Below are 26,344 nucleotides of genomic sequence, written 5' to 3'. Positions count from 1 at the left end.
ATGCCATTGATTTTGGTTTTATATGTTGACGATCTATTCTTGACAGGTAGTAAACCTCTGATGATAGAGTGTAAGAGGAAGCTAGCCTCTGAATTTGAGATGAAATACCTTGGTCTCATGCACTACTTTTTAGGCTTTGAGGTGTGGCAAAGGCTTGGCGAGATTTTCCTTTCACAAGGCAAATACGTTGTTAAACTGCTGGAAAGATTTGAAATGATTGAATGCAAATCCATGGTTACACCAATGGAAATGAACTTCAAGAAGTTATGTGGAGATGTTGTAGGACCAACCTTGGAAAATCCATCCAAGTATAGACAACTGATTGGGGCTTTGATGTTCCTTGTGAACACCCGTCCAGACATATGCTATGCAATAAACACATTGAGTCAATTCATGACTGAGCCCCACCATACACATTGGATAGCTACCAAACACATATTGAGATATTTGCATGGGTTGATCACAATTGACCTAAGATATTCTGCTGGAGATGTTCAACTTCATGGATACACTGATGCTAACAGGGCCGAAAATCTTATCAACAGGAAGAGTACATTTGGATGTTGTGTTAGCCTTGGATCTGCCATGATATCCTAGATGAGCATGAAACAAAAGACTGTAGCATTGAGCATTGTCGAAGCAGAATACATTGTCGCTAGCATGGCTAGCTGCGAAGCAATCTAGTTGAGAAAGCTCTTTGGAGAGCTATTTGAGCAGGTCCTAGATACTACAGTGATATAATGCAACAACAAGAGTGGAATCTGTTTGGCAAAAAATCCCGTGTTTCATGACAAGTCCAAGCATATTGAGATTCAATATCACTTTATTCGAGACATGGTGCAGAGAGGAGTTGTCAAGCTCCATCACATATCGACAGATGAACAAATTGTCAATATTCTCACCAAGGCATTACCAAAAGGAAAGTTCTTGGTCTTCAGAGAGCAGCTTGGACTGATGGATGTGGCCCCTTCGGATAAGGGGCAGCGTTGATCGAGGACACTGAGCCAACTCTTCCTACCCTGTTTGAGCTCCCAGGGTGAGGAATCGAGATAGAGGGCTCCTGGGGTTGAGGGATCTCTGGACAATAGGGTACTCCCCTATCTGTTACCCATAGGATTAAGGGCGCTACTCCCTTGTCTAGTCTTTGCAGAGTATACCCTAGTGGGCATCATACCCACAAGCAAGGCTTGTTGGGAATACCGCTCCTCGTTTGGCCAGTGAATTGAGGGTGTACTTGGGGGTGTACAACCCAAGGCGATTATGATGCAGGTGTTCTACCACATGACTACCAAGAGTTGTTGTGGGATGATTGGTAGGAAATAAGATTCCGAGTCGAGGGTAAGCTCCTCGATGAAATTTCAGGTTGAGGGTAAGCTCCCCGATGACATTCCAGGGTTGATGGTGTACTCCCTTGTATGATGAGTTATCCTATTACTCGGTATGGGTGGAAACTATTGCTCCCCGATTCTTTTTCTTCTAGATTCTTCTTCTTCTAGATCCGAGAAAGTTTCAGCAGATAGAGTTGAGCAGAGACAGTCAAAGTATTACAACAACATGACAAGATATTGGCAGGTGGAATTCTTCCTAGTTGAGAGGGAGTGTTAATTTTTGCAACTAGGGTCAAATTCCACATTGGACAGCTCAGATGACTGAGATGATGCTTGCATTAAATTCCTCTTTTCGAGAGGACCAAAATCGACCTAAAGATCACCCAATTTGGTCAAGCAGAAGTTAAGTTTTGAATTATTTTATTCATACATACATTATGGAATGGGTCGGCCCTAACCACATGTGTAACTGCTTGGGTCAACCTTAACCCCAAGTGAACCCTCAGGAAAGCCTATAAATAGAAGCGACCTCAAGTTCATTTCATCACATTGATCAAGCCATTTTCTATTCTTCTCTTTTGTCTTGGTTCGCACAGGTTCGACGGAAGGAGTTCGCACAAGGGTCTGAAATCACAGGCATGAGGTTCACTCTGAGTTAGGGTTTTTTGGATTCTGGACGCTGGCACAGAACAGGGCATTTTAGTCCCTGGATGCTAGCACATAGTGGAAAAGACAATGTCCAAAGAGCCCTAAACGCTGGCAAACAGGCTTATGAGAGTGTCTAGGGGTTCGAAGTCAGATATGGTTGCATTAGTCCTCAGACGCTCGCATAGAGTGGTCCAGAGAGCATCCAGGTCGTCCTGGATGCACGCACAACCACTGTAAGGGAGCATCCAAGGGTTTTTGGTGTGTTTTACCCCGAACGCACGCACAGAGGCTTCCTGAGAGCATCCGAGCAGTCACAAACACCCTCACACAGTGTCCGAGAGAGCGTCCAGGGTTCAGATCTAGGGTTTGACATCTTGGCTTCAGTTGACTTCAGTGATGTGGTGGATCTGAGTTTCGCTCTGCTGTTGTACAGATCTGTAAATCTGTAGATCTAATTTATTGGTATCCCCTGCAAACATATGTATTGAGCTCATTGTACTCTCTGCAGAAATCTTTTTATGACGATCTATTAAAGAAGAAGATTTGAAAGGGTTCCCCCTTGGGTTTTTCCCTGGTCTTGGACCAATCTACTGTCTCTTATGGTTGTGTTGTTGTCTTCTTTGTCACTACATATATTGTTCTTTCTTCAATTATGATTGATTATATTGTTGATAATTGGATGCATTGTTAATGAAAAAGTAAATTGGGCTAAAGTAACTGATACAACATAGAACAATCAGAAAATTAAACAACACCCCCACCCCCCCACCCCCGAGAAAATAATAAAATAAAATACAAAAATGGGTGAGTGAAATACAGCATACAAAAAATACAAACAATATAGATATATAGTTTTCTTTTAGATAACACAATATCTTGAAATAAAATAAGAATGATACACATAATGAGAGAGATTTTCAAAGGAGACCCACGTCTATATTAACTCTTGTAGGTTATTACATGATGTCAAATCCCATAGCTTAGTGGTCTCGAGTCCCAATGTTTTACAACTCGGACTCGGACTCCGACTCGGCCAAGGATCGACTCCGACTCGGTAATGACTCGGCCGGCTCGATTTCAATGACTCGGTCGTTGTAAAAAATACATTAAATATTTATTTTTTTTATAAAAAAACATAATTTTAAATATTTTAAACATAATTTTAAAGATTTTCATTCAAGTTTCCAAACACACAACATTATAATATACATGGAAGACAACATATGATCAAAGTAGGCTCATGAACCAATCCATTATATCAAAATGGTACCCAATGGCAATAGTAAATACATAGTCAACTGTAGTCTGTCATACATGATCAAAGACTCAAGAGTCAAAACAAAATACAAATAACCAAGGAGGCTAGTAGCTACTGCCAGAGGAGCCAAGATCATCTCGACCAATCTCTGGATCATCATCATCAGAGTCAGACAAGGGGCCCCATGGCTCCTCCTCATCATCATCGTCTCCAACTGCAACTGTAGAAGTGGTGCCAGTACCACTAGGTTGTGCAGCAGATGCAAGCTGAGATAGAGTACAAATGCGGCTGCGCTTCTGTCGTGGCTGAGCAGAGGAAGGCGAAGCACCTACAACTGGAGTCCTACTAGCTGGCTGTGAGACTGAGGCTGGTGGATCGGGATCTGCATTCAATTGAACAGGCTGCAGTGGATGTTGAACATCAAGTTGATCAATCTCAAGATCCTCATCAGGATCAAACTCTGGTAGACGACTCTCCACTACCCAATCTGATGTTGGATCAATGTCTTCCAACACAATGGGATCTGAATCAGGTCTTTTGTTCAGCAATTGGTTCCGTCTGAGCCGAAGGTTGTATTGGACAAAAACTAGATCATTCAACCATTTTTGCTCCAAACGGTTTCTCTTCTTTGTGTGAATCCTCTCAAAGACAGACCAATTGCGCTCACACCCAGATGCACTGCAAGTTTGACTCAAAATACGAATTGCAAACCTTTGCAATTCAGGGCACTGGCCACCAAAGGCCTCCCACCATTGTGCTGCAAAAAACATAGGAGTGTAATGAATTATGAGTTAGATGAAGGCTGAAGCTCAACAAAATTACAAATTATATCTAACTTTCAAATTATAAATGATTTAACAAACTTTAATAAAAAAGAAAATTAAGAAATTGAAAATTGAAATTTTTGTTTACCTGGCTCATCTGCTTCTCTTGCAATCTTTGCTAGGTTCTTCCCAAAGGTACCTGTTGCATTGCTGAAGGATGTGACCTGCTGATGTATCAGCAGCTGATCAGACTCCGATGGGACCATGCGCTCAATGCAATCAACCAGTCCATCTCTGACCTCCCCCCTCAAAGCTCCTGACTCCTTAGCTTTATAATGATACCGTGGGTTCAAAAAATACCCAGCTGCATGTATAGGGCGATGGAGTTGATTGTTCCATCTTTCATCAATGATTGCCCAAATGGGCCCATACTTTGCTACTCTATCCTTGTATGCTGTCTTTATTTGCTCCTTTGCTTGATCCATAGCCTCATAAATGAAGCCCATAGCCAACCTTTCCCCATCCACCAACCGCAACACCTTAACTAGTGGCTCAGCAAGCTTCACAATCTCTGCTGCCTTTCTCCAAAAAGTTTCATCATGGACTTTCCTTTTCAATTCTCTGCCTTCTGGTTTGTTAGACCAACTGCTTTGATTCCATTCATCACTGGAAAACATCTTTTGCAAGTTTCTATGTTGGGAAAGCATAGATTGCAATGTCAAAAAATGTGTAGCAAATCTAGTGATGGCAAGCCTAATAATATCCTTGCCTCCAGTGTGTTTCCTCATGAGACTCAAAACCAGTGTATGATTGTAGATAAATTTTGTTATGCTTTTGGCATTATCTATAGTGTTTCTGACCCAATCTAATTTTCCAATATCCTCAAGCATGAGGTCTATGCAATGTGCAGCGCATGGGGTCCAAAAGATGGTCTTGTGTTTTTCCTCTAACAGTCTACCAGCAAGAACATAGTTAGAGGCATTGTCTGTGATGATTTGAACAACAATAGCCACCCCCACATCCTCAATAACCTCATCCAATAGCTGAAACAACAAGTGGCCATCTTTTACCTTATCAGATGCATCAACTGATTTTAAAAACATGGTTCCCTGTGGGCAGAAGACAAGAAAGTTTATGATGGTACGGTTTCTTTGATCAGTCCATCCATCTGACATGATGGTACACCTTGTTCTTGCCCATGATTCCTTGAAATCTTGCAAATACTCATTAATTGATTGAATTTCTTTCTGCAAACGAAACCCCCTTAGCTCTTGCATAGTAGGGCCTTTGAAGACTTTTCCAGCAGCATGTATGGCCTCAAACATAGGCTCATAATATGGTGAACGAGCAGCATTAAAGGGGATATCAGCATCATACCACCATCTAGCTATGTAGTCACAAGCAGTCTCCCTCAATTCTTTCTTCCAATGGTCATCTAAAGTGGGCTGAGCAAGACCTTTACTAATACTAACTTCAGGACCATGTGCATCTGATGGAGAGGAGCCTGAGTGAGTGAAAAAACTTTTGATAGTCCCATCACCCTTCATTCTACCCTTTCCCTTATCTTGAATAGAAGCAAAAGAGGGAGGAACATAACGGAAAGGGTTTGATGCATCAGTTTGAGGGATAGAGGAAGAACCCTCAAACTCATAGTGGGGGTTGGCAGCCATCATTCTTTGTATCTCCCTCTTCCTCCCAATTTCAGCCTGTATCTCTTTTTGCCTAGTCTTTTCTTCTTTAAATTTTTCAAAGCTTTCCAGCAAATTCTTTCTAATCTCCCCAATTTGATCAGAGGGACATGCAGTAATATTGCCTTTAATCCCTGCCAAGTGTTGTTTCAGCCTATGAATCCCCCCAGGACCTGACTTAATTTTCCTATGGCAAAACTTGCAACACATCTCACTATCAACCATTTCAACATATGCCCAAGCAGGATCTTTTGCTCTAGGTGCCATTTTTTGACTAGGAAAACAATCTGAAAATGAAAAAAAAAAAATTGATTCAATGTTCATTTATTTGACTAAAAACACTCTCTAAGCTATCTTGATATGCACCTAAAATTTACTAAGTAAAAACAGATTTATAGAGGTGGAAAAAAATACCTCCAGGCACAAACTGCCTCCTCAAGCTTGCTCCAAGAATCAGCTCCTCAATGCTGCTCCAAATGGCTGCCCAAGAAGCTCCTCACTCCAGCTACAATGCTCCTCCAAGACTCCTCACTGCTGCTCCAAAACAAGCTCAAGAACTGCTCACTAACTCTCAAAGAAGACTCTCACTCAAATGCATAAGACTGCTGTGAGTGAAATGAGAGCATTTGGCTGTCTTAAATAGAGTTTGGGAGGGGGAAATGGACCCCAAAAGCATTTAACAATCTACCATTACCCTTTGGAATCCACAAACCCTACTTAACTTTACCAAAAAACAGCAAAAAAGTGAATTTAATTCATAAAATACGCTGCCCAGCCGTGCTTTTAATGACTCGGCTGAGTCAATACGGACCCGGCCGGGTTGACCGAGTCAGCTATGACTCGGCCGAGTCATAGCTGACTCGGTCAGCCGAGCCGGGTTGCTGGCCGGGTCAGTGTTTTGGGGTTTGACTCGGTCCGAAACGGCCGTTTCGGTTTCAACTCGGTCGAGTTGTAAAACAATGGTCTCGACCAATGCTAATCTCGTACCCTAGTACATGATAGGATCCAGTGGAAGTGCCACAATCCTACCAATGCTAAAATCTTGAAACTGCTAAGTCTGGTGAATTCAGAATGGTATATGAAATTCTACTTTCTCCATATGATGTCCAATGCGATTGGAACCAGTCTCAAACTAATGAAACAATTAATGGTAATGCTAAATATCTAAGTAAAATTTGAATGCCAACTTTTACTTTACGAATTTGATATTGCCATTAATTTACCAAAGTCACAAATTCCTTGAATATCAATTCCTTGTCTTTGTTTTGTCTTAAAGGGTTGTTGGCACATACAAGGAAATATTTTCTTATGGATCCCATGCCCCTATTGGGCACTTAGGTCAGCCTGGAAACTTCCAAAAAACTACCTGAAATGTCACTAGAAATGGCCAAAACGCCTTGGAAATGTCACCATCTGTATTGTTCGGCGTTTCCAGAATTGGAAACATCATATAGTATGTCTGGCGGAGTCTCTAAGGTATTTCATACTCGTTTCATCATTTCCAGGAATTTTGGGTACTGGCATGTGGCTAAACTAGGTGTTTCTTGCAACTTAGATATAAGTTCTTTATGAAGAAGAAGAATAAACACAAACAAAGGAGTTGAAATCTCAATGAGATCAACTCAATGGTAACCCATTAACTAAGAATAACATATTAAAATCTATAAGAGACTATGTGCTTTCCTCAACAAAAAGAATTTAGCATTTACTTTATTATCAAGCCAATGTTTCAAACGGCACAATGCACATCTCTTAAAATCAATAGGATCTTCAGAGGTCACAGTAGCCAAAACCTTTATCATGGATTATGCTAATACCATGATATTGTAAGGAACAATGTTCCAACAAGTTTTCAGGACATGAGGACGCGAGAGCAAGGAAATACATCCAGAGGACATATGGACAGCCCCCAAATTTTAGGGAGCAACATGGGGAGCGTCAAGGTCTATAGCATAGGGGACCTAATCTCTAAAATCATAAAAAAGTTAAAAAACTGAAGATATGAAAACATAAATGATACATCTAATTGTGTTTCTTAATGAAAAAATTGATAAATGAAGGATAGAGTTTTGGGTTTTAGCATTTTCTTCTTAAAATTTTGCAAATCAAATTTCACATGCAAAATGTCCCTTATTTTGTGCGGAACATTTTGCACAACATTTCAAACATTTAGCTTCATGTTATGCCATGCTAGGGGAGAATGGGGATGCGCCCCCCAAATTTCAGGGAGCAAAAAGCGAGGCTTCAAGGTCTCTAGCATAAGTGAACCTATCTCTAAAATGAGAAGAAAAAAAATAAATAAATTGAAGATATAAAAGCTATGAAACCATATTCGTCCCCCAAGCTTGTCGTGTCCCAGATCTGGCGAATCGAACACGATTCGGGCAGATTCGACTCTGAAAATCGGGATTCTTCGTGTCCGATTGGGACACGATCGAATCTGGATCGTGTCTCGATCAGACACAACGAATCTCGATTTTCGGATTCGAATCCGGAAAAAGAGATGTCGCGCAACGTTATAAAGCCAATTCTTGCCTTTCTATTTGCACATTCACTTGTTTAGTTTGTTGTGGATTTGTTGTGAGTGTTTGGGAGCAAGGAGCAAAGGGTGTGGGAGCATTTTCAAGGAGATTCAAGCAACAAGTAAGTGCATTTTCTCTCTTTTTTTTTGCAGTTTTATTACAGCAGTTTGCATGTGCATTTTTTTTACAAATTTGTGCATTTTTGTTTATTCTTTTACAGAATTCATGGCTCAATCAAGGGCAGCAGGGAAGGGGCAAAGGAAGAGGAAGAATGTCCCCATTGGAGATGCCCCTCATCTCCCAATTTCATCAGGGTCTGCCCCTCCTCTCCCAAGAATGTCCCCATTGGAGATGCCCCTCCTCTCCCAATTGGCATTGCACTACCTATGTAAACAGTAACACATTTTGATTTTGATGACTTAATGAGAAAACTACAGCATCTTTATCTTACTATCTTGCTTTCTCCTATTGGACCATTGATGAATTGAATATGTATTATAAGTTATCATTTATCATTTATGTCACAATTGTATTTGCAATTTTGTATGCATAATGTTACTTTGTAAAACTCACATCTAGATGAAGATCTATGTTTGAATCAATGAATTTGTATCATGAATGAGAATTTGTGTAAGAAATATCTAATTTTTAATATATCTATATATATATATATATATATATATATATCAATGTTGCGAATATCGGCATCGGGATAAAATCGGCAAGGGTCCAGAAAACCAAAAAATCGGGAAAATATCGGTAAAAAATCGGCAAACATCGGCAGACTTAAGATACCATAAAATATTTTTTAAAATCGGCAACATCGGCTAGGCCAAAAAATTGTGATTTCGAGATAAAATCGGGATGCTATCTCGATGTTCACAACACTGATAGGGATTCGAGTGTCGGATACGGACACGTTGACCCCCCGGAACAGGACACGTTCAGATATATATATATATATATATCTGAACGTGTCCTGTTCCGGGGGGTCAACGTGTCCGTATCCGACACTCGAATCCCCATATCCGTCGAATCCCGAATCCTCGTGTCAGGTGACTTAGTATAAAAGCATAAATGATACATCCAATCGTATTTCATAATGAAAATTCAAAATCTTGATAAATGAAGGCAACTTAGGATATGGTTTTAGGTTTTAACATATTCTTTTACTTCTTAAAATTTTGCAAGTCAAATTTCACATGCAAAACGTCCCTCATTTTGTGTGACATTTTTCACCACATCTCACTGAGTTTCATTCTTTGGGGGATGCTGAAAAACATTTAGCTTCATGTTTCACCATCCCAACTCCAAGAGCATGGGGAGTACGTCCCCATGTAACATTGGCAAGAAACATTCAAAACACAATGCAAGTTCACAGTAAAAGATAGTTCTTCTTTTCAATTTCTGACTTCAAATTGCTAGAAAATTGGGGTTCCAGAAAGTCTCTCCCACTGACTTGAAAAAAAATCTCTAACGATTCTCGCAACAACTAAAAACATAGCTTAATAAGACAAGGAACACAAGGCAATACTCATGTTCCAAAGCTTGTGCTGCTGTGATACGCTTGCGGGGATCATACCTGCAACACATTACAATTCTTAGCACAATATCTATAGAAATAATAAAGTTTGAAATAAATACACAAATATACTCTAGAACACGCAGATGATGCTCACTCAAGCATTTTTGAAAGAAGATCATAAGCAGGGCTTTTTGGAGGAATGGGACCAATATGCAACCCTGCATTGTCACTGCCACAACAAACATCAGATCTTCTATGAAAAGGAGAACTGGGTTATAACAGTAAAGCAAGTAATTTACATTAAAACACTACGTATAGTGTTCTATTTGATTCACTTCACAATCAATAGCCCATCAATTCCCATACTTACAAATATTTTTCAAACAAAATTCATGTATCTTACTATTTGTGCTGTTGAATTTGTTGCAAATTCTTTGACCAATGTGGTAGATTCATTAGAGTTGGCCACTTTTCTATTGTTGGATGTCCTGCCATACGAAGCAAATAATTTCAAAAGTTTCTAGTGGACCAAATAGAAAAAATGTACACATGAAGTTTGAATAGATAAGAAAGGTTCCAGTTATCTTCATTACCTAAGACCTTAAATATCTTGTCAAGTTGGTCAAGCTGCAGGAAGCAATAACTCTATATTAGTCTGAAGACAAAGTCTATCTTTGGCAGATTAAAATGTAAAATTATAAAAGAAACAATGGAATAAACTCCAGGCTCAGCCACTTTTATCAGTTGCAAATAGGGTAAAATATGGACAGAAACCTGAAAAGGATTTGGTGAAGCTTTGACCTCCACACCTTGAAACAGTGGTTTCAGTGTTATCAGTTCTGCAAAAATACATCCTACAGCCCACATATCTGGTTATTGCTTAAGGATCACTGAACATACGAAGTGGCACTCATAAATTGGTGCTTACTGACTTTGTAACTTACGCATAGGAATTTCCATTAAATACAACTCTCAAGGAAAAAACATTAATATCCAAAGTTTCCCATAAAAGAGGATACCAACAGCACTCGTGTAATGCTTGGCCCCTAAGAGTAACTCTGGTGCTCGATACCATATAGTAACAACAACCTATAAACATCAGAAACTGAGCTCAAAGCTAGCAAAATATTTCTTTCTCAAAACAGATAATGGTTGCAATAATTAGCTACAAGTTGTAAGAATCTTCATTATAAATTGGTCCTGAAACATTACCGACAGCACAACATTTTCATATTCTAACATTTGCAACATGGATATTATTACAACCATTTTTATTAAAAAAAATACGCATGAAAGGGCAGGAAGTCTGCCACAAACAAGAAAAAATTGCACATAAACTGCTCTCTCATCTGGCCATGATAGACAAAATGGTCATGAAATGGATTAATGTCATAGTGGATCACAATAACTCCGAATAATTTTAAAAGAAAATTCAAGAACGAAGATGTTAAATATGTGGCTTATATATGTAGCAAAGTCAACTTAGTGACTTAGGCTATAAAACTTAGGGTTTCGGTAGTTATTAGCTTTTGGGGTTTTAGGACAAATAATGTTGAAAATTTGGTAGCTTCGGTCGGTATTTTCATTAACAAAGTCAAGGAGAAATTAAGAATCTTTTTGTTGTTCAAGTTGGCCTCATTTGCTCTAGTTGGCCCCTCCAAGATCAAGTCAGCCTGCCCGACACGTCTTTTCGCATGGACGAATAACTATAAATAGAGCCTATTTGCTCTCCTCCAAGACACAATTTGGATCTCTTATCTGAGGAAGACAGCTCACTAATCTGAGGCAATGAGGAGACAAGAAAACTTGCATTCTGAGGCATTATTTCTGTGCATAAATGCTGGCATGTGGCATTATTTCTCTATGGATATGCGCTGGTCTGTGGCATTATTTCTCTATGGATATGCGCTTGTCTGTGGCATTATTTCTCTGTGTTATGTGCAAGTTCTGAGGCAATACATCTCTGTAATAGGGGCAAGTTCCGAGGCAATACATCTCTGTAATATGTGTGAGTTCTAAGGAACTACATCCCCGTAATATGTGTGAGTTCTGAGGCAATACACCCCTGTAATATGTGTGAGTTTTGTGGCATATATATCTGTGGAATCACGTGAACTCTAAGCCTTAATCTCTGTTGTCGGTAGCACTATCTTCTATGGATTATGCAAAGGACTGAGGCATTATGTTTCTGTAGCATCATCCTTATTCAGAGGCTGAGGAAAATGCTGAAATTCGGCCCTCTTGGAAACATATGAGAAACCTCTTCGTGGACAAAATTGAAGGATCTTTGTGGCAGGTCATCATGCTCGTCAGTTCTTGTCTATATGTCTTGCTAAAGATATGCTATTCTGACTGATGTACAAATTGGATTGAACTTGAACTATCTCTCATAAGGAAAGATTACTGGGTTTTCCCCTTGTGGGTTTTTCCCTGGCTGCTGGCTAATTTTTGGTGTCTCTTGTTTTATTGTTTACTGTGATCTCTATTGCTGCTCTATTGTTAATGGTTGAAATTAACTGCTTGATGATTGGAATGGTCTAAAGAAGTAATATTGTATCATTGGAAGTAGTTATCGGTTTGTAAAATTTTACTAGTCTTACTTGCACTAGAAAACTCAACAAATAAGACCTCTCAAACTATTTATGAGAGAGGTGAATCTCATTGTATTCGCGTGGAATGTTTTCTTTGTTGAAAACTCAAGGGCATTACATAGATTAGATTCCTTAGGTAGATTTCTCTTAGACTTTGACATTTACTTGTGAATATTCTTATATACTTATTATTTCTTCTTTTACTGATCTATCTTCTTCTTTCATCAAGATAAATGCCAAACAATAAAATCACAAGGGACACAGGATGTAGGCACACTGCCAGGGAAAAACCCCTAGGTAGGGGAAAACCTAGTCAAGAACTCTTCCTTCAGTAGATTCAAATCAAAGTGAGATAATCATATAACTTTTACAGACTTCTATTCAACCATCAAGCCAGCCTCCCATATCAGACTTTCAACAATATCATCTCTTCAACAAGAATTTCGATCTTCTCTGCAATCCTACTGTTCAGCCAGCAACTTCAGTCCTGTAGTATCTGAAGTGTACCCTGAGATTTCGATCCCCCTCCAATTTATTCATGAATCCTTTACATGTGACAGAAATTCCTTCACTTGACCTCCTTTCTTATTCCTTTTGTCTTCGCATCCCTTCCTTCACAAGTCGAATTACAGAATGAACTTCAGTGTTGTCTATTCTCAAATAAGTCGACTTCATTTGCTATATGTAGTGGTTGGAGTTTAATCTTTTGAGGCCAACATGAGCTCCTTGAAGCTGACTTGATGTCTTTGATGTATAGGAGGCCGACTTGATGGAGAAGTGGTTTACATGACCAAAAATAACAATTCTTTCTTGACTTTAAGGAGCCCAAGAAGGATCTCTTACAAAAATAACTTTGACTTTGACTCAACAATAATCCTAGAGCACTCAATGGGTGCTTTGACCTATTGACTATTGACCCAAGCATGAAACCCATGCTTTAATAAGTCAATTCAATAAAAATAAAAATTTCTTTTGACAAATATATTACATCAAGACTCAAGTACAACTATGAAGATCGACACTAGTTACATTCTTCAACATTCTTAATATAATATCGTGTTATTGTGTGGATCTTGTTGATTTTTGTAACTATGGTCAGCATAATGTATAATTGAGTCATTAATGTATTTACAAGCATGTTCTTCATTCCAGAATCAAAAGGGTAATTTTTAAAAGACAAGTTTTTCATGTCAGTTATGAAAAAGAAAATTTGAATCTTTTCAAAAAGGATTTTTGTCCTCCTCCTAGTCAAGTCAGCCCTTCAAATGCTCAGGTCGGCTCCAGCAAAAGACACACCCATTCGACCTCAAGAAAAGACTAAATATATATCATTTCGTCCTCCTCCAAGGCCAGGCAAGCTCACATCTTCTGAGGCATTTCGGATGGTCTGAGGCAAGCATTTCAGATGGTCTGAGGCAAACATTTCGTATGGTCTGAGGCAAGTAATCCGAGGTCTGTGGCAAGCTAATGTCTGAGGTCAGCAAGAACGATAGCACTCTCTGAAAAAGGCCGAATCTCTGTGGAAACCCTTTATTGAAGAACTAATATATGTCTCTCTGTGGAAACCCTTTATTGAAGAACTAATATATGTCTCTCTGTGTGAGCCGAAATTCTGTCTCTGTAATGAATGAATTTATATGGAAGGATTGAGCTCTATGGCAGAATCTTGTGGACAGATGACTTCACTAGGAGGGTGGACCATGGACTAGGTTTGACCTAGTTATTGACTAAGATGTGTCTCTGTTGAACTGAAGATTTTTCTATTGAAAAGGTTGTTGGGTTTTCCCCTTGTGGGTTTTCCCAAGGTAAAATAATGTGTTCTTGTGTCTCTTTGTGATCTTACTGGCATATTGTTTTATTGTTGAAGTTCCCAGTGTAATTGATTTATGATGATCAATAAATGTAAGATAAGATTAATCTAAGAAACAATCACAAGAATCAATGATCAGTTTGGAGAACTAATGAAAAATAAACATGGGATCCGAGCGTGGGTAAAAGAGCAGCCTCTAAAGGGAAGCTTAGATCTTCCCTATATTCAATGTCTTAAAAGACCCTAGTCTGAAATTCTTGAGAGATCCAAATGCCTCAGAAGGCCGAATTTCAGTGGACCAAATCTTTGTTTGAAAAGCCTTAGGAAAGAATCTCAGAAAGCCTTAATCCTAAGTCCAATAAGGAGGATCAAAATCTTGATGAATTAAGTATCAATCTCAGAGTTCGAGACAAGGAAAAACCTCAGAATTATTTTGAAGAAAGGCCTCAAAATCTTATTCTCTTCAAGCAGGCCGAAGATTATCTCAAGTCTCATATTTTTCATAATCTACTCCTAAACCTGAGAATAGGCCGAAATCTCTTATAGATTGAAGTTATAAGTCTTGTCTCAGTGGGCCGAAGAGGCCTCCAAGTAGATTACACAAGACTGAAAGTCAGTTCCTCAGGCCAAAGTTATTTCAGAAGGTTCAGAAAGCCTGAAAACCTTAGTAAGATTGGCAAAATCAGTCTTAATCGATTGCTTCAGAAAGGCAAGGTTGCAAGAAGCTCAAATCCAACAGTGAAAGAATTCTATGCCTCAAGGTCGAAAGTTTCTCAAGAAGGTTCAGATGCAAGATCAAGAGAAGTGTTGCCATGAAATTCGAAGTTCAGCAGAACAAAAAGAAGGTTGTCTCAATCCAAGGTTTGATGCCTACCACAAAAGTATGTATCATGATTCATTGGTCATTTGGATCAAATGGTTGATAGCTTTGACTATGCTCATGGAAATAGTCTTGCACCAAAGTGATAGAAATATAGTTAAGGTTCTGATCTGTCCAAGAAGTAGAAATAGATTCAAGATATTACTATCAAAGGATCTTGTTTGCTTGTCTCAATTGGCAAAGTAAAAATCTCAGAGTAAACCTTGAAAAAGAACAACTGCTTCAATGCTTAAAGGAACCGAGCCCTTAAATCCGATCTGATGTCTTTGTCTGAAGTATCTTCCAATGGCTACTGGAATATGTGCTATGCAAAGCATATTACAAATTGGAGGATTTGAGGCCTGGAAATGAAGTCTTACCAGCAAGTCTATGATTCCGAAGTTTGAAGAAGTCACAATCTCACATATAATCCTTGTTAAATTCGCCTACTGATCTGAAGAAGAAAAAGTTATCTTAACTTTTCAAAGAATCAAGTGACAGTAGAACAAATTTATGTTGTGATGAAAAGCAGAGTATTACAAGCTTGAAAAGTTGTGTGTATTGTAAAAGGACCCTGGAAAGATACACTGTGACTTACATGAGATAGGAATGTCCAACCCTGGAATATATTCCTTAAGCAGTCCAAAACTCGAGTAAGGATTATGAAGCGAACAAAGTTCCTTCTTCAGATTAAGTACTCCAGAAGACTTAATATGAAGTGACAGTAGAACAAATTTATGTTGTGATGAAAAGCAGAGTATTACAAGCTTGAAAAGTTGTGTGTATTGTAAAAGGACCCTGGAAAGATACACTGTGACTTACATGAGATAGGAATGTCCAACCCTGGAATATATTCCTTAAGCAGTCCAAAACTCGAGTAAGGATTATGAAGCGAACAAAGTTCCTTCTTCAGATTAAGTACTCCAGAAGACTTGGAATATGAAGATATCCATTAAGGATACAAATATTATATATTAAAATGTATGAAAAATGATACAAATGAGAGTGAGAGGTCTGCTTATATACTATGCAGGTGCCTCTTCATGGAGAGTCATGTCTCATTTAGACATGACTCTTCAACCTAATTACTAATTAACTAATCATTATTAATTATTATCATTTACATTATTTCCTATATATTTATTCATAACATTGCCTTCCTCCTCAAAAAGCTTTGTCCTCAAAGCTTGTCGATGAAAAAGGCTTGATCTCTTTTTCAGTTTCGAATGTCTTCTCATCTCGAAACAGTCATCTTCGTCGATACAAGTTGATATGATCTTCTAAGTGACAAACAAAACTGTCGCACTGAGAAGGGATCAGACCATCCTAGATTAATCTTCTGTGGAATATTCTGATCACTGGAATTTTGTAACGACTTGTCATCATAGGACTGGATTGAGGTTACATCACTATTCTTTGGAACATCAGTTTGTTGTTTTTGTTCTGAATGGTCTCGATATGTAGCTTGGTTGAGTTGTCTACTCTCATGATTCGGATGTTGTTAAATTGGCAACTAGGACCAAACTCCATTGGCAAGTATGAGAGCAGAGATCCGCACTGCTGGAAGGCGTAATACAGATTTCGGATGGATATCCGTGTTTCGGATGGACACAAGATATCCGTGATAAGGTGCAGGTGTAGTATTAAAGTAAGATCAAAGTCTCAAAAGGAGCAGTAAGTCTCAGCATTTAAATAATATACCTATCTCATATGGATGAAGCATTATAAACTTCGGATAACGACATTCTCGGCATAGTCACAATTCTGGTGAGAAAAATCCCGATGGATCTATCTCACAGCAGTCAAGGTATATGTATATCCTCACTGTAGATATCACAATAATCCTGGAGGCAAGATCTCAGTCTCGGCGTATGTATGTTATATATTCACATTATAAAGAGGTCAGAAAGGACAATGTATGAATTCAGATTACTGTAGATGACAGCCTGATTGTGTAGTTTGAGACTGCGTGGAGGATTCCGGAACTATAGCCTAGCTGCTTTGCTAGGCTGTAAGCCATAGCAAGCAGCTAAGGCTGATACGCATATAGCTGTATAATGAAGCAACAGAAGGATAGTGTTGCAGCGTGATGAAGCAACGAGAAGTTATAACAGCAGCATGATGGGCACATTAGCAACGGCAGCATGATGATGAGAGCATGAGCAGCTCAGTCATCAAGGTTCAACACACTGTGATGGTACAGCAAGGTGCTACACGGCGAGGTGCAGCAAATGATCAAGAGGCGGCTCTATGATAGGTGAAGGAGTCACCTTAGAGAATCAGTTGAAGCAATATGTCTTCAATTGATCTCATGCAAATATCAAAAGTCAAAGTATTGACTTCTATTGTAAATGTACTATCTCTCTCACTTTCTCTATTGAACTTTGAAGAACATATAAGAAGAATTGATCAAGGGTTTCCCCACATTGTGGGGTTTGTCCCTAGCTAGCGCCACATCCTGTGTCCTCTTGTCTTGGCTTGTCTTCTACGATTTATATTTATGTTCTATCTGCAGTTTACTTTAATGCTAATGTGATTGCTAATCTGGAAAATTGAAATAAATTGCTCTAGCATAGAACATAACTAAAATTAACATGGGATCAGAGCTGAGGTGAAGACTATGCCCAAGCAAGAGTGAAAGAGCAATCACCAAAGACAATAGGGACAAGACAAAAGGATCAATGGGTTCCACATCTCTCTTCTAAGTTCACAAAGGGTGAAGTTGAACTAGAGCATATTATCAGAATGCCGTAGCAGAAATTTCTGATGGCCCATCTAAAGATCACTTCATTGGGAAGTTCGGATCTAAGGGTGGAAGGAAAGGCAGATGCCTTGGTTGCAATAAGTTCGGCCGTTATGCGAAGGAGTGTCCGAATGGCAGAGACACATCTCTTGATGAAGATAACAATCATTCCAGGGACATCTTCAATGATCAAAGGAATGACTGGTAATGCAGGTCATCAAGGAAATGGTCGACTCTTCTAAGAAAGCAAGGAACTCCAGAATCTCTTTTATGTACCTAATCGCAAGAAGAAACTGGTGTCCATCTCGGAAATGGAAGTCAAAGGTTTCAGGGTGGCATTCATCGATGGAAAGATAGATGTTTGGAAATAAAATTCTCAAAGATGTTTTTGAGTTCAAGGTTGTATCAATTTACAGGAAGTCCAGTGGGGACCATGTCCATTGACACATAGCACTGGAGGTCTGTGAGTCAGATGGTGACAGGGAAGCCTGAATTCAAAAAGAGCATGAAAGTACATGTCTGAGATGTACCGAAGGAAAATGTTACAAGGGGACCATTCCCCTCATGTAGCAGGTCCACGGGTCTGGAACAACCCGAGAGGTTTGAGATTGATAATCAGGAATCTCACATATGCAGGTGGAAGGAAGCCCTCTATGGCTTGAAGCAAAACACCCTGGGCATAGTATGAGAGGATCGATAGCTGGCTGATAAAGCTAAGATTCACTAGGAGTGAAACGGATCCAAACCATCCGAAGGTTATGGATGATAGACCTCTCATACCAGCACCTTATGAGGACGACCTACTTCTAACAGGTGCAGACCCTCTCATTTGCAGAAGTAAAAGGGAGTTGAATTCCAAATGTGGGATGGTGAACTGCAAGCCTGTGACTACCTCAAGGATCTTAACTTTCAGAAGTTATATGGTAGTGATGTCAAACCAGATTTGGGAAATGCCTCTGAATCTCATTCGCGTTGATGTTCTTGGTGAACTTCCGTCCAGACATATGTTTTACAGTTAGCATGGTGAGCTCATATTTGGTTGAGCCTCACTGGATTGGTGCCAAGAATCTTCTGAGATATCTTCGGGGCACAATCTCTCATGGATCGAGATACACTGCCGGAAATATGAAAACTGCATGATTATTCGAATGCTGACTGGGCAGGCAGTGTGGAGGATCACTAGAGCACTTCTCAGTGCTGGTTCTCTTTGGATTCTGCTTCAATATCATGGATGAGCAGGAAGCAGAAGTCGGTTGTTATAAGTACTGCCAAGACCAGATACATAACTACGAGTATGACCTCGTATGAAGTTGCCTGGTTGTGGAAACTCTTCAGTGAGTACACATGATGAATACCACTGTGATTCTCTTTGACAAACAGAGGTGGGATTCGATTATTGAAGAATCCCATATTCAATGATTGCTCCAACAGATAGATATCTGATACTGCCTTATCTGGGATATGGTAAGTCGATGAGCAAGGAGGCTCCATCGCATTGAGATGATGTACAGGTCGCTACACTTTGTCAGAGCCCCGGGGGAGAGATCAAATTTGTGATTTTCCCGAACGACTTGGAGTCGTCGAGAGACCCTTGTAAAAGGGTCCTACATGTTGCATACATTGAGCTCTGGGAGCTCTGGGGGCTTGCGGTTCTTACTGGAGCAACATATGACCACAGGGTGACTCACCCTCCCCTGGTGGTGCGCACTTGGACAAGATGATTCGCTCTCTTATGGGACAGGATGATTCGCTCTCCTGTGAACAAGATGATTCGCTCTCTTGTGGGACAAGATGATTCGCTCTCTTGTGGGACAGGATGATTCGCTCTCCTGTGTAGCAGGATGATTAGTTCTCCTGTGAGGACAGGATTGATTAGTTCTCCTATCAAGGCATCCTACCCATGCAGTCTGGGACTCATGGGAAGTACCTCTCATCTGATCAATAAGCAGGGAAATGAGGATAGGGACCATAGTAGTATCGATGGACGCATCGTTGTATCTACCGTACTCCCTATGCTAGGATGACCTTCATTGATCTGGGATCAATGATACTGGTCTGGGACCAGTTGTTGGAGTTGTACCCACTATGACGTTGACTTCAGGTCAGTTGAGACTGGTTTGGGACTAGTGGTACATATTCTAAGACTGACTTTGGGTCAGTGGAGGACTGGTCTAGGACCAATGAGAGTGGTACATACTATGACGCTGACTTCGGGTCAGTTGAGACTGGTCTAGGACCAATAGTACATACTCTGAGACTGACTTTGGGTCAGTGGAGGACTGGTCTGGGACCAATGAGAGTGGTACATACTATGACACTGACTTCGGGTCGGTTGAGACTGGTCTGGGACCAGTGGTACACTCTCTGAGACTCATGATACTGGTCTGAGACCAATAGTAGGAGTGGTACCCACTATGACGCTGACTTTGGGTCAGTTGACACTGGTCTAGGACCAGTGGTACGCACTCTGAGACTAACTTCGGGTCAATGGAGAATGGTATGAGACATTCTCGATCAATTCTTCTTCTTCATGGTTCAGTAGAGCAACGCTGAGCAGAGCAGAGCTAGCAGAGTTGAGCAGAGCTGAGAAGAGCCAACAGAGCTGAGCAAAGCCAACAGAGTTGAGCAGAGCTAGCAGAGCTGAGCAAAGCAGTGCAGGGCACTAATGGCAGAGATAGTACAGTCAGACATATGGATCAACGGATGGAGTTCTCCCTAGTTGAGAGGGAGTGTTAAATTGGCAACTAGGGCCAAACTCCATGTGGGTCATCTTATTTATGGCAGCTGATATTTTTATTGGATCCCTCTCATCGAGAGGTGTAGAATTGATCTACAGATCATCCGATTCTGATAAGTATTTATGAAGTTATGAATTTATTTATGTCATGGACAAATTGTTAAGTCGGCCAGCATCTTATGGAGGCTCAGAAGCCCAACCGACATGTCTATTCAACCTCTACGCTTTAGTATAAATTGGCAAGGACTTGAAGTCATTTGAACACATTCTTGAGGTGATCTCCTCTCCACATCTTGGGTTTTTGGAGAAGGAGAGACACAAAAAGAATATGCTAGCCTAGTTTGATGATGCCCTAATCCAACGCAGTCTTTCGAGACCTTATACGCTATACGTTGTACATGGATTACACGTAGTTCATGAAGACATAACGTGATGCCCTAATCTGCTACCCTAAGCCGCAGTCAAAGGTGGAAGATGAGCCGCAGTAAGCCGCAACAAAATGCAGTCAATAAAGAGGCCTTTATACGTTGTTCATGGAGACAGTGATACGTTATACGCAGATATGGAAACACCTTAAAAGCTGTTGTAGCCACAGTGAGGAATGCTGAGAGCTGCAGCCATGATAATCTACAGTCAAGTCATGAGGAAGCCGCAGGCATTTTCAATGAAGGTCTTGACTGCAACTCGTGGGCTTTTGGGATAGTCAAGTTAGATCTTGGTTGGAGAACGCAGAAGGAACTTCGGATGAGTATGAGAGCAGAGATCCGCACTGCTGGAAGGCATAATACAGATTTCGGATGGATATCCGTGTTTCGGATGGACACAAGATATCCGTGATAAGGTGCAGGCGTAGTATTAAAGTAAGATCAAAGTCTCAAAAGGAGCAGTAAGTCTCGGCATTTAAATGATATACCTATCTCAGATGGATGAAGCATTATAAACTTCGGATAACGACATTCTCGGCATAGTCACAATTCTGGTGAGAACAATCCCGATGGATCTATCTCACAGCAGTCAAGGTATATGTATATCCTCACTGTAGATATCACAATAATCCTAGAGGCACGATCTCAGTCTCGGCATATGTATGTTATATATATTCACGTTATAAAGAGGTCAGAAAGGACAATGTATGAATTCGGATTACTGTAGATGACAGCATGATTGTGTAGTTTGAGACTGCGTGGAGGATTCCGGAACTATAGCCTAGCTGCTTTGCTAGGCTGCAAGCCATAGCAAGCAGCTAAGGCTGATACGCATATGGCTGTATAATGAAGCAACAGAAGGATAGTGTTGCAGCATGATGAAGCAACGAGAAGTTATAACAGCAGCATGATGGGCACATTAGCAAGGGCAGCATGATGATGAGAGCAGGAGCAGCTCAGTCATCAAGGTTCAACACACTGTGATGGTACAGCAAGGTGCTACACGGCGGGGTGCAGCAAATGATCGAGAGGCAGCTCTATGATAGGTGAAGGAGTCACCTTAGAGAATCAGTTGAAGCAATATGTCTTCAACTAATCTCATGCAGATATCAAAAGTCAAAGTATTGACTTCTATTGTAAATGTACTATCTCTCTCACTTTCTCTGCAGAACTTTGAAGAACATAAAAGAAGAATTGATCAAGGGTTTCCTCACATTGTGGGGTTTGTCCTTGGCTAGCGCCACATCCTGTGTCCTCTTGTCTTGGCTTGTCTTCTGCAATTTATATTTATGTTCTATCTGCAGTTTACTTTAATGCTAATGTGATTGCTAATCTGGAAAATTGAAATAAATTGCTCTAGCATAGAACATACCTAAAATTAACAGATGTCGATAGGGAACCTTTCTGGTTTGACTTTCCCTTATTAGATGTGTGGAATTTTTTTGATTTCCTTCTGGTACTATGGCTTTTGAGTTAGGTGCATAATCTTCGTTTGGAATTTTCATCATCTGGATTGTAACATGTGAATGTGTTTTTCCTTCCACTAATTGATCCTCTTCTTGAGTTCTGCTATTGACTGGTTCGGTATTAATTCCCTTATCTTCAACCTGGATTGTTACGTCTGGAGACTTCGATACTTCTTGAGTAAGTTTCTCTCACTTGTCTTTAAGTGACATTTTATCACATTTAAGCTTCTTGATTTGTGTAAAGAGGTTTTGGTTATGATTCCTTAGACGTAAAACCTCTTCACTTTCTAGATTGTTGGCTTTATTCTTAGTAGCCTCATCATCCTTTAAGCTTCTGATTTGTTCTAATATTTTTTTATTAAAGTTCTTTAAATGTAAATTTTTCTCCTCTTGTTCAGATAAGTGCTTCTTGAGTTCCTTCTTTGTGACCTTAGTCTTCTTGACTTGTGTCAACGTGGTCCTTAAGGCGAGAAATTTCTTCGTCCTTTTCCATTACTTTTTTGTAATGCATATCCGCAAGGTCTTCATATCCCTGTTGTAACGCTTCTTGTTTCGCCGAAGTTTGGTTATTTTGTCTCTCTTGATTTTCCAACTGCACTTTCTCGGTACACTGGATTACATCGTTTTGTAGGAGTGATGATGGACATTCAACTTGCAATTTGGATTCCATTTTCTTTTTCTCCTCATTAAAGTCTGCATGTTGTCGCTTAAATATTGTCATTAATTTTTCTCTATCTCTTGCGATTGATTGTTTTTGTGCATCACTTAGAGATTCGACTAAGGTAAAAGTTTTGTAACATTTTTTGCAAACCACATTTTGATTTCGGAATGGATCTTGACAATTAGAATATCCCTCTGAACAAAACGGACATTTTGAAAAAAAAGCACTCCTTATACGTAACCCAATTATGGGATGTAAATTATTCTTTTTCTAAACGTCTTTCACTTAATTTGCACTTCTCTTCACTCTTTCTAAATGTTTTTTTTTCCCTTTGCGAAGGGTTGCGAAGTGTGAGATCTCGAATGGCGTCGTGGTTGTAAAGGGTGGTGGATTGTGGAAAGGAACGCTTGTTTTTTTTCTTCGTGATCAGTCAATCTATGTACAAATAAACTATACTGAGAGGAAGTATGCAAATTGGGATTGGGTGTACAAATAGCGCGAACAACGTATAGCAGTGAGGGAACTGAGACGGCTTAAGCGGAAATGACAAAGTTGGAAACAGTAGTGTGTGTGTGGCTCATGCATGACTATGGGAATCGGCGGCAGCATTGGTCAATGGTGACGAGGAGTAATGGCCGCAGCAGTGATTGACTCTTTTTGAGAGAGTTTCAGCCATTAATCAGGTAGCGGCTCTTTGGGAGTCGATTTAGCGATTGTTCTTATTGCTTCATTCGTTGTTATTGACCATTGTTGTTGTCGTGCATGGCAACCAAAGGTGACTGGAGATGGCTATATCGATGGAGGTTTGTTGCAGAAAGGATGGGCTGGCGTTGCTGGCATAGGTGGACGGCGGCGGCTCTCAGCGGAATAGCTAAAGCGAATTGTTCCAGCTACCAAGGTCAACAGGTTTTTTTTCTTTTCTTTTTTTAGTTTTGAACTTTTTATTTATTATAATTTTCTTTCTCATATATATATATATATATATATATATATATCCTATAATGATTTATTTTTTTAATAAATGTTTTTATATGGTTTATTTTGTTTTTTATATTTTTTTCCAAATATATTTATTTGGAGCTTTTTTTCTGATTTTTTCCAATTTTTGACTTCTTTTTTTCTTTATATATATTTTTAATCTTTTATTATTATTATTAAATATTTATGACCCCTTTTTTTCCCAATATATATCGACTTTCTTTTTTTTTTTAATCAACAATTTCTTCTTTTAAATGGCCAAGGGCCTCTGACGAAATCAGTGATGGAGAAACTCCAAGCTTGTTGTAGTGAATGCTTCAATCACGACGGCAACAAGGTTGACGATTTTTATGGCCAAGGACCTAGATCGGAGAACAAGGCTCTCTGCAGCGGTAGAGCGGCCAAAGGATCGAACGCCTCTGATACCAAATGAAGCGAACAAAGTTATTTCTTCAGATTAATTACTCCAGAAGACTTGGAATATGAAGATATCCATTGAAGATACAAATATTATATATTAAAATGTATGAAAAATGATACAAATGAGAGTGAGAGGTCTGCTTATATACTATGCAGGTGCCTCTTCATAGAGAGTCATGTCTCATTTAGACATCACTCTTCAGCCTAATTACTAATTAACTAATCATTATTAATTATTATCATTTACATTATTTCCTATATATTTATTCATAACAGATTATGTGACTCTTACTCAGGCTCTGAAAGATTGAAGTACTTCTACTTGGAAATGTTGCATTATTGGCAACATGTCTCTGCATCGTATAAAATCACTAGCATGACATCTTCAAGAACTATATCTATCTCATGACCTATAGACACTCAGTTTCTGAAATAGAAGAAGAGGGGATCATTGTCATAAAGCACATCTTAATAAATGAAGTTCGCTTCAGTGGAAGAGAGGTTGAGTCACTCTTAAAGATCAAAACTCAAGACACTTGCAGATCTAGCAAGCCAAAGATTTAGAACCTATTGTTGCTAAGATCTGAACCTCTTAGAGAATTGATGCCATGTGTGTTACTATGGAAAACCTTACTGCTAATAAAAATTCTTCAGTATTGAAATCTATCTTGATGAAATCTTTTGAAGAAGTTGAGCTACTTGGTTTGTTAAAATCAAGGATGATTGTTTAATGGATTTAATCACATGCGTAAATCGAGTCTAGGGTTTTGGATATCTAGGGTTTGTAAACCTAGTAGGCAACAAGGGCTTGGAAGCTCTAGGGTTTATGGACAAAATCCTAGCATTGGATTTAGATTAGAGGTTTCCACTAAAAATAGAAACCCTAGCCCTTGCAAGGAAGGAACGGTGATGACGTGAATGAAACTAATAAATTTACAAATGGTTGCAAGAAGATTAAAGATCAAGAGGGAGCTGACATTCTTCTCAAAAGATAAGAACTCTATATCTCTCTTATTTGATTATCACTATTGTTGTTTTTTACTAGTAGTTAGTCTTTTGTCCTTAAATTCTTTGCTTGGTAATGACTGTTCTTCCTTGGTCTCCTAGTGAGGATTGCAGGTACATAATGAAGACTATCAGAGCTTTGGTCGCAGGTGGAAGAACAAAGCAAAGATATGACAAGGGGATTCTCCTAGAAGTAGGGATTTGTGATGAGAGATGAGATTTGGACTCTGAGGGAGCAGACAGATCAGCAAGATTGAGGAATGACTTGATCTATGATCGAAAAGAAGTCAGTGGTGACTTCCAAGATGAATTATGCAATAAATGGCAACTTGAAGAAAAATACAAGGCAAAGGATTACCTCAGTAAGAGGGAGAAAGCTATGACATAACATCCTGTCAGGTTGATCCTGTATATATATATATGATTTATTTTTCTGACAAAAGCATAAGAGCTCATGTGTCAGAGGGAGCAGCATTGACCAAAAGGAGGAAGTAGTGAAGGCTTTCTTAGGAAACCTTGCCTTAGTTTTAGAGGGAGTTGATCTTTGGATTCAAAGTGAAGATAGTTGATGCACTCTAATAGCATCAGTGGCAAAGGGAGCATTCAGGATTACCATGACATATTTGTTCCAAAAAATACACCCAGGTCGGGTAACCTAAAAGCAGCCAAGATGATAGATCAAGAGAAGGAAGCAGATCAGCTCAACATGTGTTGAAGTACCAGCATGGTACAATTCCTCATGGCACAATCAGTTATGGTTTATGACTCAAACAATGATGTACAGTTGCAGGAGTATACAGAGGCAAGAAGTGCAAATCACAGGAAGACTCTGCTTTCATTTCTTGAACAAGTAGGAAGCAGAAATCTGTTGCACTCAGCACTACAGATGCAGAATGTATCACAACCAGTGAAGATC

General features: G+C 39.5%; 1 protein-coding gene across 1 annotated transcript in view; it reads right to left on the bottom strand.

The window, feature by feature from the left end:
* The window catches only part of CDKE;1 (cyclin-dependent kinase E;1), a 180,958-nt gene that overhangs the window by 13,398 nt on the left and 141,216 nt on the right, over window positions 1–26,344 (bottom strand). Inside the window, exons 6-11 of the mRNA XM_089383916.1 lie at window positions 10,753–10,822; window positions 10,508–10,602; window positions 10,327–10,360; window positions 10,137–10,221; window positions 9,888–9,962; window positions 9,743–9,790 (exon numbers count right to left, since the gene is read on the bottom strand). Coding sequence (XP_089240042.1) covers window positions 9,743–9,790; window positions 9,888–9,962; window positions 10,137–10,221; window positions 10,327–10,360; window positions 10,508–10,602; window positions 10,753–10,822 — 407 coding nt within the window. The remainder of the gene's footprint in view (window positions 1–9,742; window positions 9,791–9,887; window positions 9,963–10,136; window positions 10,222–10,326; window positions 10,361–10,507; window positions 10,603–10,752; window positions 10,823–26,344) is intronic.

This window comes from Pinus tabuliformis, chromosome Q, assembly GCF_031772625.1.
Source record: "Pinus tabuliformis cultivar Carrire ecotype Pingquan chromosome Q, CPIR1, whole genome shotgun sequence".
Taxonomy (NCBI): domain Eukaryota; kingdom Viridiplantae; phylum Streptophyta; class Pinopsida; order Pinales; family Pinaceae; genus Pinus; species Pinus tabuliformis.
This window is presented reverse-complemented; position numbering and strand designations above follow the sequence as displayed.